Genomic DNA, 12,762 nt, shown 5'->3' with positions numbered 1-12,762 from the left:
AGCACTTCACATTTAGCTTTATAACTATTCCTTGAATTTTAATATAATTGCATAGACTATATCAAATAATATATCCAAATTAGAAAACTATGAATACATAAGGAACAGCAATGTAATCAAATTTTTAAAAATCTTCCAGAACTTATTCTTCCAGCAAAAGTAAAACAACTGAAAAAATTTATTAGTTTCTTAAAAATTATTTTAGTGAATTTAACTTTCAAATTTTTTTCATGAGAAAACATCCTAACTCAGGCCAAAGATACTCATTCCAGTCAACATGTTTTTTCTTTTCAGACTTGACATAATGAGTTAAATCACTTTTAAATTAAACACTATTTTTACTTCATTCTCAAAGCCCAAGTCATATACAAAATTATCAAGCATCAAGCCGAAACGACAAGGCATGTCATGGCAGCTAGGCATGCACAGGCCATCTGTCATGACATGCCTTCAAGACTGAGAGGTCAACTGAGAGCAAGTCCTGGAAACACAACCACTTTCCAACAAAGTTCTATAGCACTGATCTTGCAAACATTGGGCATCTTCCATGAATCAATGTTAATGCTGCTCATGTGATGCTCATGAAAATCAAGAGAACCTAAATATTAAGGAATGAGATTTTCTTTGGGACAATGAGCTTTGGAGGGTCACAAATCATTGTAACATCTAAGGTTTTTTTTTTTAAATGCATCATCTGGACAAACTTCAGAAATAGACAAAGCTAACCAGCAGTTTTAGACATCAAATGGTTGGCTAGCTGTGGCAGTTAGCGAGTGGGAATGGACCTGAAATGCATGCAATGGGCTTGTAATGTTCCAGTTCTTAACCTGAGTGGTCATCAGACAGGAGTTTTCTAGAATCCTTTAGCACTGTTAGGTATTAGCTATGTCCTTCCCTCAAGTTTCATTCAGACTACTCTTTCCTAACAGCTGTACAACCTTATGTCTACTATTTTAAATCCAAAACAGAAGACCTTGAGCAAGAAATATCCTACTTCAGGCAAAAGTTACTAATATTCTCACCGATCCAAAAAAAAAAAAAAAAAAAAGTACAAATTCAGTTTAATTTCTAGTTATTCCTAAGAAAACAGATTTTAGGTTACCTTTTGTGTGAGCTGGAGAGTCTTCCTTTTCCTTCCTATTATATAAAGATTTCTTTCCTCTTCACCTTTCTCTATTCTGAAGTCTTCCAACTTCCTACAAATATAAGTATCCAGTTATATTGGTTAGTGAACTGATGGATAAAGTAAAGGATATAAAGAGGAAAAAAATAATCATTATGATTTTGGGCATAAGGTTATATACTTTTTAAATTAATACAGAAAAATTTTAAAGTTATAATAAAACAAACCAAGCTATACTTTATGTTAGAAATTTAATATAATCGCAGAGGCAGTTAGGAGGTCCTATGTTTCATTTTTTTTTTTTTGAAGACTTTATTTATTTGACAGAGAGAGAGCACAAGCAGGGGGAGCGAGCAGGAGGCAGTAGGCAAAGGGAGAGGGAGAAGCAGGCTCCCGGAGGATCAGGGAGCCTGATATGGGGCTTGATTCCAGGACCCTGGGATCATGACCTGAGCTGAAGGCAAACGCTTAACGGACTGAGCCACCCAGGCACTCCCTATGTTTCATATTTAATACAGAAATAATTGTTTATATTTTCACTGACCCAGTATAGTCAACTCAAACAGGATTTTTCATATTAGCTACTCAAAATCTCCCTATGAATTTTCCAAGACTGCAATTACTTTCTCTCAAGAAATAAAAGCAGAATCCTCCTCCAAATTTATTCAAACTGCATGTTTTATAATTTGTAGAAAATCAGAACAGCAGTGTTACTAGTACTTCTAATCACCTCTCTCTCTCAACTCACATGATACAAAAGATTGTTACAGTGACCAATTTCAAAACAAGGGACCTTCCACCATGAGGAAGGTACTGAAGTTCTTTTTCCTTCTCCATGGTTAGGGAATTCAAGTGACTAAATGTCCTTTTTCTCTAATTTGAACCTTGCTGAAAACATATGGCTTTGTGTTTGTGTTCACTTTAAAACCCCACTTGGGCCAGTTTCAAAACTGACATATTGGCCATAATCCAAGATACAAGCAGATGCTCAGAAAGAGAATATGCACAAATGCCCTAAGGTAAAAACTGATTTCAGTTTTTACCTTAGGGCATTTTCCTCAAGGTACATCTCCAGCCCACTGGAGATGAGCAACACTGAGCAACACTATATCTATAGGGGAGCTCTAAATCAGACTCAGCCCTTCACAAGTGGTCTGTGTCACCAATTTTATGTGTATTTAAGGAACTATATAAGGTTTTCACTCGCAGCCAAATGGAATTCTACTCCATAGCTGTATGCTTCCCTTTGTTTTGAAAATGAAACACTACATACATTTCATTCTCAATAATAAAGCAAGGGAACACTCTAGGCCTTCATGAGTATCATCTTCAACTCTGTGCAATTTCATGGCTAAATGAGATGGTCAGTTAAGAAAAAAGATAAAGATCACAGAATTAGCATGAACAGAATGAAGAGAGTTTCTACTATTACTGAATTAGGACAAACTACATGCCTGGAATCCAGCCCCAACCAGAACTGTGTCTACTGGCAAGCAATACTGTTTGCTCAACATTCTGCATATTAGGGTCATTGATTGATTGTCTCACACTTTCATCTACTACCTAAGTTTTTCACAATGGACACATACTACTTTTATAGTTGGAAAACAAAACTTTAATTTTCTCTTGATCCTCATCAAATACCACACTAAGAAAACAGGTAAAATTCCTACTGCTCCCACTAGAAGGACTGTCATCAAGAGCACTGACCATTACTAGATTACTCAGCATCTCCCTTACAAAATCTCACATGTATTTTAGAATACAGCACTACAATAAGCTACGCTCTTCTCTGGGAAAATTTTATTATAGCAGACAGTAGTTGATGCAAAAACTCCACTCTCCTTTTCTTCCTTTGAAACAGAACCTCAGTTTTTATCTAGGCTGTTTGCTGCTCTAAATACAAACTATCACCTAGCCTCCTCTGTAGCTAAATATGGCCATATGACAACATTCTCATCAATGAGTTATAAACAGAAAAGGTCATGTCCGACTATTAAAGCTGCTTAAATGAAGTCTCTCAACAAGAAATGTCCTTTTTGCCTCTCTCTTCCTTTTTCTGGCCTAAATCTCCACCTCCATTACAAATGCAGATATTGATGGCTACTGTACAAAGTCCAGCTATCCTAGACTTTGAGGTGACTTTAAGCCTGGAAGCCATACTCCCAGATGGAGATCAGAAACAGAGGAGCCTGAGTCCCTGATTAACCAGGGAACCATGATTCCAGCCTAAAACTATTTCCAGTCTTCCATGTTAAGAGAATAAATATATGCCTGTTTAAGGAAGTATTCTTCAGATCTTTCCCTCTTGGTACTTGTTTGCTTCCCTTGGTTTTGACAACAAAAAGTATCCCAAAATGACACTTTTGGTTCTGATGACTATGCAACTCAGACACAATTTTAAGGCTTAATTATAGCACAGTACATACATGACGGTAATTTTCTGTATTTCTCATCCCAATACCACATTTTGCTTTTCATTATTTTATCGTGTATTTGTAAACATCCTTAAATTCGCCATACAATATGTAAGTACTACATCCCTCCACCAATCACTGAAACTCTTCTGCCTAAACACATGGAGGACATACCTTTACAAAATAATCTTCAAAGTATTAGTTATTATGAGACATAACAGAATACTGAACATTTCAGATATCAGTGAAAAGCAACATTTGCTACCTCCATTTCATTAACTCAAATATCAGCAGGTAACACCTCAGTAGAAAGAAAGACCCTACTGCCCAGACTATAATTATAAAATATTTCCCACTACAAGAAAATCAGGCTACTTCAAGAACGATTCTACATCCAGGATGAGAAATTTATAAGACGAACCTGTAACACCTTGCCATGCCTGATAGCAGGGGCACCACAGAAGGATCCTACCGTCATTTCAAAAGGACTCAGGAGGTACCTTGAAGAGGCTCCTCCTGGCCAGAGATAGAAAAACTTAATAAGGATATTAGAAATAAGCTAAATCACAGCAGTGTGATTTATACAGTGGAGAACACAAACTGGTCATTACTGGGGGTGGGAGTAAATCTTCATTTTGAAAGTAAATAAAGCAAAAGAAGCATCTATCTTGTCTTTTTTATATGAACTTTACCACTAGATAATCACACAGTACATTTGGGTAAATTTCTTTTTTAGAAGTACCCACTGTAACAAATGAAGACTTCACCGAGTTGAGCGATCGCTGTTTTATGGCCCCTAATGAGTTAATGAATCTAGCCAGTGAGCACCAATGCCTGCCGGCGTCACGGAAAGAGAATATATATTACGTGCCTTTTGACAAAATTATGCCACTGAAGAAACAGTCTTGCAAAAGAACTGAAAACAATTGGAAATTTAAACACTGACCGGACATTTGGTTCTACAGAGCAATTATTTTTTTAAGGTACTGATAATGGCACTGTGGTAATATTAAAGACAATTCCTTATCTTTTAGAATTAGACATATTTATGAACAAAACGATACACCTGGGATTTATTTCAAAATAACACTGAAGGGAGAAAAGCGGGTATTTGTAAAGATGGAACAGGAAAGGTTAAGAAAAAATTTACCACAGTAAAAACTTAAGAGAACAATTTCGACAGTTTCCTACCACAATTAAAATAGATTCCGACCCATTACTAAAATATATTTATATGATTATTTATACCACTAATGGAGTAAAAAATATGTAAATAACCATATAGATATATTTCTGTAAAAAGAAACAATATTAATAGATATCCTAAAACAAACCTAAATATGCCTAGTGGTACCTCTGGTACAACCACTCTTCGTTTCCAAGCCTGCAGGTCACGTTCTGTAGCAATCTGACTACGAGGAGCATTCTGATGCATTTGACGAACACCTTCTACTTGTCCACTACGGCGCAGACCAATATTTGGAGGGGACTGGATGTCTAAGCTCAGTCTTCTAAAACCTGCAGGAAAATTGTCAAAATTGATTCCCAAATTTCAATCTAATATGCATTTAACACATTAATAGGCATATACAGTCCTAATAAGATACAAACCAAAAATACAAATCCAAAAAACTTTGTAAAAATCATAATGTAACTATCAAAATACAGAACAAACATTAACTTCAACTTCTACTTTTACTAGACTTCCTGAATCTTTTAATGTACAGATATTTTCTACTATAATGCTTTATTTGCCATCCTAAAGGCTTTGTCTTCTTCAAAACTGTACACTAAAAACACATCTTTTTGGAAAAATTAGCATTGCATGACAGTCTCCTCAAACTGTGGTGGCTTCATAACAAAAGCTCAAACACCAACATTACCTCTGACTTTAAGAGATAATCTGAGCCACTCAGGCAGGCAAGCCGCCGGAGTGGATATTAAAACTTCACAAAATGCAGACTGGGGAAATGCTGGCAGCACTTGAATTGGAGCTGAGAGAGTGGACAGGGCATCGCAGACAACAGTGAGCCCCAAGCCTGTGCAGAGTTGATCAGGTGGGCAGAGGAGGCAGGACAATCCCCCATGAGTGGAAGTCAGCAGGATGAAGGATGGAGAACAACGGTGCCCTAGATAAAGTGCTTGTTTTATTAAAATACTGTATGAAGGGCCTCCTGCTATTAATGCAACAGAGAAACTGGGAGCTATATCCTTGCCTGCAGGAGCCTATAAAATTCTACTCCAACTCTGCCAGCTCTCCTGGGCCAGGGCAAAATCCACATGACTGAACACAACCCCTGCGTTCTTCTAGGTACAGCACTCTGTTTACCAATCAAATGTGAACCAACTTGCATTGCACCACACTTCATCTACTGAAGAGAACATTATATGACCCTATTTTGTTTTTTTGTTTTTTGTTTTTTTTAGTAGGCTCCACATCCAGCATGGAGCCCAACATGGGGCTTGAACTTACAACCCGGAGATCCAAGACCTGAGCTGATATCAAGAGTTGGGACGCTTAACCATCTGAGCCACACGGGCACCCCTTAAAGGCCCCCATCAATCCAAATATTTATATTAAAATATACTGATATTTAAGAAACATGTTTTGAATTGAGAACCAACAATAAATTCTAAATTTAACTGCCCAAGTTATAGTATTATTCTCCAACAATGTGAAGAAAACATATGCACAGGTTATTGATCACATCATTTCGTAAACAGCAAGTCTGAGAAATAACTCAAATGGTCATAAACATTAATTACAAAGAACAGTTATTCCACAGAGTGGAGTACTATGAAGCTATAAAAAAGGATGAGCAAGTGCCGTGAGTGGATATGAAGTGATTTCTAGAATATATTGTGTCAAGGGGAAAAAGCAAGGCAGAGAAGAACACAGCATCAACTTGCAGTATTCCTGCCCAAAATATTTAACCTGTCTATTGGGAGAATTTGCTTTTTCTTTTCTGTAGACAAGTGGAAACATTTGGCAAGGAAAGGTACTGAAATTAGTGGCCGAGTACCCTGAGCAGGTGTGACGTGGCAGGGATGACCTCTGTGGCACTTGAGGCTTCTCTCATCTTCCACAACGAGTTTCCATTTGCATAACCACGGTCTGCTCCCCGCCAGTACTCTCACTCCTAAAAAGTAACTAATACTATACTACAGGATCAAAAACCTCACCCCGAAAATTCACTTCAAGCCTTCTGGTTCCGTAAGAAACATTTCATGCTCTACCCAACTAATTTTTTTTAACTAAAAATGTTTAAAGGGAAACCTAGAACTGTAGTTTTCCTTAAAAAAAAAAAAAAACTTTGTTCTTTACTCAATACAGTTTTGTAAATACTCTTATTTTAGAGCAAAAAAGGTTTTAACAGCCTTTCAAAGTACTTGAAAATCAAATGTCATTTGCTAGTACATCATCAACTTCACACCTAATGAAGTTACTCTCAGACTACTAAAGTTATAAAATACAGTTAAAATTTTTCACATTGCATGTACCTGAAAATTACTTCATTTACTCTTCAATTTCAGCCATAATAAGACAAAATATTTCTCAGATATTTTACCTCTTCGGGGTGTTTCTTCTCCACTTGGAAGTCCACCTGGAATAGTATCCTGATCTGCTCCCATTCTCTGATCCTGCTGCTGCTGCAACTGTCTTATCATTCCATCAAGAACACTGGATTCTGGGCTTCGTTCACCATTATCATTGGTTTGTAGGCTTATAATTTGTTCAATCACCTCTCCATCACCTGTAAATTCACAACCATAACACAAAATCATAATAAACATGAACAGAAAAACAAACTTTCAGAAAACTACAATTAAAATTATATTAGCAATTATCAGATTTCTTTTAAAAAATAAGCAATTGGGGCGCCTGGGTGGCTCAGTCGGTTGAGCATCTGCCTTCGGCTCAGGTCCTGATCCCGGGGTCCTGGAATCAAGCCCCACATCAGGTTCCCGGCTCAGCAGGGAGCCTGCTTCTCCCTCTCCCCTCTGCTCATGTACCCGCGTGCTCTCTCTCTAATAAATAAATAAAATCATTAAATAAAAATAAAAAAATAAAAAATAAGCAATTAAAAATATCCTATATATTCATAACTAACTGGATCAGAGAAAAGATTCAAAACAAATGAAACCCTTCCTTTATACCAAACACCACAAAAACCTCAACAGAGCCTCTGAAACCCCTGAGGTGAGCACATGGAAACCTGTGGAAGTTTCAGTGGAAGCTTTAATATGCTGTTTCACACTAACACTCCCCTTGCCTCACGTAAGATAGATTTCATTAAACTCTTTATTTCCCAAGGTCTCTGACAAGACCAGAGCAAAAATGTATAACTTCTGATGTAGAGAAAAGCAGTGGCATTTCTCCTCTACTCTCTTAAAAAATTAAAAAAAAAAAAGGAGTAATACGCTTCAACAAACTAAAGCTGTAGCTCTCCCAGCCCAAGCGTCCTGAGAGCAGGTGCCGCTGAGGGAGATAGCTACACATGCCTCTCCCACTAAGCTTAAGTTACTCTTATCTCTTAGGTATGCTTCTCTTCAAGTACAAAAATCAGATTTTTTACAAGTGGCTTTGCTTCTTTATTTTTGAAATCACAGGTTTAGTTAATATTAATGGATAAAAAGTGTTAGATGGTTGTGGGGTCTGGAAAAATTATCTAAACACTAACTTTTTCATGCAAACAATTCCTTACATATCCTCCCACATAAAATGCATCTTCTTTGAACATAACATATAACACAGACCAAGCACCCAGCAACTTATAAAGAGAACCCCCCCAGACTGAAATTAATAGGGTATTAGCAAAGAATGCAAAAATATAACCTAGCCTCCATAGTAACAGATCCAGAAACTAAAAAAATGTCATGTACTGTTTCAGAAGAAAAAATATTTGCATCCTACTATTTCAGTTAAATTCCCTTATATCTCACTGATAACATCTCCATTTTACCATGGCAATCAATGAAGAACTTACAAGAACTAAATGTCTAAGACTATCTTAAAATCACTAAATCTTTTTTTTATTTTCAAAAAATGAGCTAAGAAAGCAAAAAGTGGAGCCCTAATCTAAAAGGTTAAAAAGGTTTTAATTAGAACTGGGAATAACAAGAGATTCCTAAGACTACAACTTGGAACCAAAGGGAAAACAGTAGAAAAGGAGACTTCTAGTCCTCTCCCCCTCTCTGCAAAAACCCAAGGTCTATAGAACTTTTCATTCACAGCACAGAACACTTAAATGGAATGTGGCAAACATCAGAACGATAACTGTTTCTAATTGGCATAATGCTATTCAAATACTGAAATATTAAAGTAGGGTTCTACTGGGTGGTTCAGTTGCTTAAGCATCTGCCTCTGGCTCAGGTCATGATCTGGGGGTTCTGGGATCAGGCTCCCTGCTCAGTGGGAAGTCTGCTTCTCCCTCTCCCACCCGCCCCACTCGTGCACAGGTGCGCTCGCTCTCTCCCCTCTCTCTCTCTCTCTCAAATAAAATCTTAAAAATAAAATGAAATAGGGGTGCCTGGGTGGCTCAGTCAGTTAAGTGTCTGCCTTAGGCTCAGGTCATGATCCCAGAATCCTGGGATTAAGCCCCGTGTGGGGCTTTCTCTCTCTCAAATAAAATCTTAAAAATAAAATGAAATAGGGGTGCCTGGGTGGCTCAGTCAGTTAAGTGTCTGCCTTAGGCTCAGGTCATGATCCCAGAATCCTGGGATTGAGCCCAGTGTGGGGCTCCTTGCTCCCTCTGCCTGCCGCTCCCCCTGCTTGTGCCAAATAATAAATGGAATCTTTAGAAACTGCTAAGTGCTACAGGAACTGCCCTCCCACTATAAACTACTAAAACCCTGGGGAAAAAAACACATATATACGTACACATACACACACACACATATATGTATATACATATATATATATAACCCCGGTTTTCAGACACTGGACAAGAGATACACGGGACTGCGATCCCTGAGAGAAGATCAACAAGAGTCTAGCCCTTTGATTGGTCCAGGTAACAGCTTGGAGGCAGTTTCCAGGCTGCAGAACAAGGAGAGGAAACCCAAACAGCATCCAGAGGTCTCAGTAAGTTGAGGAGACAGAGGTCAGAGCCTGGGAGCAGAGGTGAAGACTAAAACAGGGCTGAACATCAGAGAAGACTGAATTGCACAGAAAGCTCAGAGATATACACTGAGGTTGAATTGATTATTCTACTAAATAATGGTATGTGCACACACTGGGTCAAACTCTACCGTATTGGGGCGGGGGGACATGAAAAGGCAGTACCCCAAAAATTCCCAGAGCTCTCACAGACCCAGAAATAGTCCATGTTCCCACCAGCCAGAACACAAAAACTTCAGAATATACAGAACTGTTTTATGCATACTTCCAATTCTAAAACTCAGAACAATTAAAAATGTGTGTTTAAGGCAATGAAGAACACAATGACTCTTAGTGGTGTGGTGTCAGAAGCTTTACCCACCACTGCTTCTGTGGCATCAGTCCAACTGTCAACACTACTAAAAAGGTAAATAATATTTCCATATTATTATGAAAATAGTTGTGACCTTAAAGACCCCATAAAAAAGGTCAAGGATAAAACCACAGGTCTGCAAACCACACAGACAATTCCTGTCCTACCTTTAGAACCATGAGAAATAACCATTAGAAATAAATAAGATGAACAGGTATTGTTAATTAAGACATTGGTGGAGATAATATGAAATACTAAAAGGTAATCATTTTCAAACAAGGCAGGAAAAAAAGAAAAGGCACAAAGAACAAAGGATAAAGAGAAAAAAATAGCAAAATGGCAGAGAATTTACCCTGACAATTCTAGTAATTTTATTTAAATGTAAATGGTCCACATTTTCCAATTAACAGACAGGTTGTCAGACTGGATTGGTGCCTGCACGAAATCTGTTTTAATATAAAGACACAAATTGGTTGTAAAACCTGAAAAGATACACCATGACAATACTCATCAAAACTGGCTGGATTAGCATGTTAATATGAAACAGAAAAAGTCTTCAAAAGAAGAAATGCTACCAAGGGAAAAAGGAACAATTCATAATGATAAAAGAATTCACCCAGAGGACAATCTGAAATGTGTCTGCACCTAATAACAGAACTTTAAAATACATAAAACAAAACTAACAGAACCAAGGGACATAAGATAAGCCCACATGGTAATTTGATATTTCAGCACTCCTTATAATAACCCCAAAATGGAAAAAAGCCAACTGTCCTTCAATTGTTACTGAATGAATGAGGGTATACACATACCATGGTACACTATCAACAAACAGGAACAAACAACTAATCTGTGCAACGACAAAAATGAATCTCAAAAGCACCAGGCTAAGAAGTCAGACACAAAAGATTTAGTATTGTACAACTCCATTTATACAAAATTCCTCAAAAAGACAAAATAAAAGTGACAAAATAGCAGTCATTACTGTTAAAGGATAAAGAGTCATTGTATTCTTCATTGCCTTAAACACGCATTTTTAACTGTTCTGAGTTTTAGAATTGGAAGTATGCATAGACCAGCAGAAGATTCCAAAAAGGCCCAAAAGAACCTGCACCCCAATGTTTATAGCAGCAATGTCCACAATAGCCAAACTATGGAAAGAGCCCAGATGCCCATGAATAGATGAATAGATAAAGAAGATGTGGTGTATACATACATACACACACACACACACACACACACACACACAGGAATATTATGCAGCCAACAAAAAAATACGAAATCTTGCCATTTGCAAGGACATGGATGGAGCTAGAAGGTATTATGCTAAGCGAAATAAGTCAGTCAGAGAAAGACAATTATCATATGATCTCACTCACATATGGAATTCAAGAAACAAAACAGAGGGTCATAGAGGAAGAGAGAAAAAAATAAGATGAAATCAGAGAGGGAGACAAACCATAAGGGACTCTAAATCCTAGGAAAAAACTGAGGGTTGCTGGGGGTGGGGGGAGGTACCTGGGTGATGGACATTAAGGAGGGCACGTGATGTAAAGAGCACTGGGTGTTATATGTAGGACTGATGAATCACTGACCTCTATCTCTGAAACTAACAATACATTATATGTTAATGAATTTAAATAAAAATAAAAATTAATTAATTTAAAAAGCCCAACAGAACTTTTGAGGGCACTGGAAACATTCTATACCTTGCCTGTGGTGGTGGTGACCTGATTGTTTAACATTTGCCAAACTCATTTGACCTGTACACTTAAAAATGGTGAATTTTGTTGTACGTACTATACTTCAATTAAAGTAATAAAAAATAAACACTTGAAACAGTAAACACACAGTGATAACTGGTGATTAACTTTTAGTAAAACAAACCTCATCCAAACAAAAAAGAAGCATTTTTTTCTTTGCTTAATAACATCTGTATGGAGAAACACTACACTGTGGTAACAAATACAAAAAAACAAAACAAAACAAAAATTCTGCCCTTGACTAGGCCAGGCAAAGTACAAGATGGGACTAAACATCTTGCACCAGAAAGTTAAGGAAGTGTTCAAGGGACTCAGGAAAGGGAACACGCAGCCTGAAGAGACTCTCACACTCAAATCTAAAAATAATGAGCAACAAAATAATGACCATTATGGATTATAACCCACTATATAACAACCCTTAAGTCCATATTAAAACTTAATGAACTACATCAACATATAAAAGGCAAACTAATAAAATGCATATGCAATGACCACAAAGTTAGAAAACAACCATTTTGCAACCTTTAGAACAACTGATTCAGGCTAAAATCATCAATGGATCCTAAAACTTATAGGTAAAGTTTGGTAAGGAACAGGTTATTTACATCATATCTCCCCACAAATTTCTTACTGATTACGAAGAGAAAAATAACTTTGTAGAGGAAAACTTAGCAGGCACCACCTTAACCAAGTTTTCAAAGAAAACATCACCAATATTTGGACAAAGCACAATCATAAGCACCCTGACATGATGCTCCAACAACACTACATCATCATTTATACTGTATTCTATCAAAAAATGTACAACCGGGGGGTGCCTCGCTGGCTCAGTCGGACGAGCATGTGATTCTTCATCTTGGGGTCATGAGTTTGAGCCCCACACTAGGTGTAGAGATTACTTAAAAATCAATAAAACTTAAAAAAAAAAAAAAAGCGCAACCTGAACTTCACCAAGGACAGCTAAGTTTAATGTGCAGTCCCAAACT

The 12,762-nt window shown here is 37.3% G+C and overlaps 1 protein-coding gene across 4 annotated transcripts in view; it reads right to left on the bottom strand.

Annotated features, from left to right (window-relative positions):
- The window catches only part of BRWD1 (bromodomain and WD repeat domain containing 1), a 118,038-nt gene that overhangs the window by 57,661 nt on the left and 47,615 nt on the right, over window positions 1-12,762 (bottom strand). For all 4 annotated transcript variants that reach the window (XM_036072653.2, XM_036072650.2, XM_036072651.2 and 1 more), the window contains exons 18-20: window positions 7,110-7,295; window positions 4,875-5,058; window positions 1,103-1,196 (exon numbers count right to left, since the gene is read on the bottom strand). In XM_036072653.2, coding sequence (XP_035928546.1) covers window positions 1,103-1,196; window positions 4,875-5,058; window positions 7,110-7,295 — 464 coding nt within the window. The remainder of the gene's footprint in view (window positions 1-1,102; window positions 1,197-4,874; window positions 5,059-7,109; window positions 7,296-12,762) is intronic.

This window comes from Halichoerus grypus, chromosome 1 (assembly GCF_964656455.1).
Source record: "Halichoerus grypus chromosome 1, mHalGry1.hap1.1, whole genome shotgun sequence".
Classification (NCBI taxonomy): domain Eukaryota; kingdom Metazoa; phylum Chordata; class Mammalia; order Carnivora; family Phocidae; genus Halichoerus; species Halichoerus grypus.
This window is presented reverse-complemented; position numbering and strand designations above follow the sequence as displayed.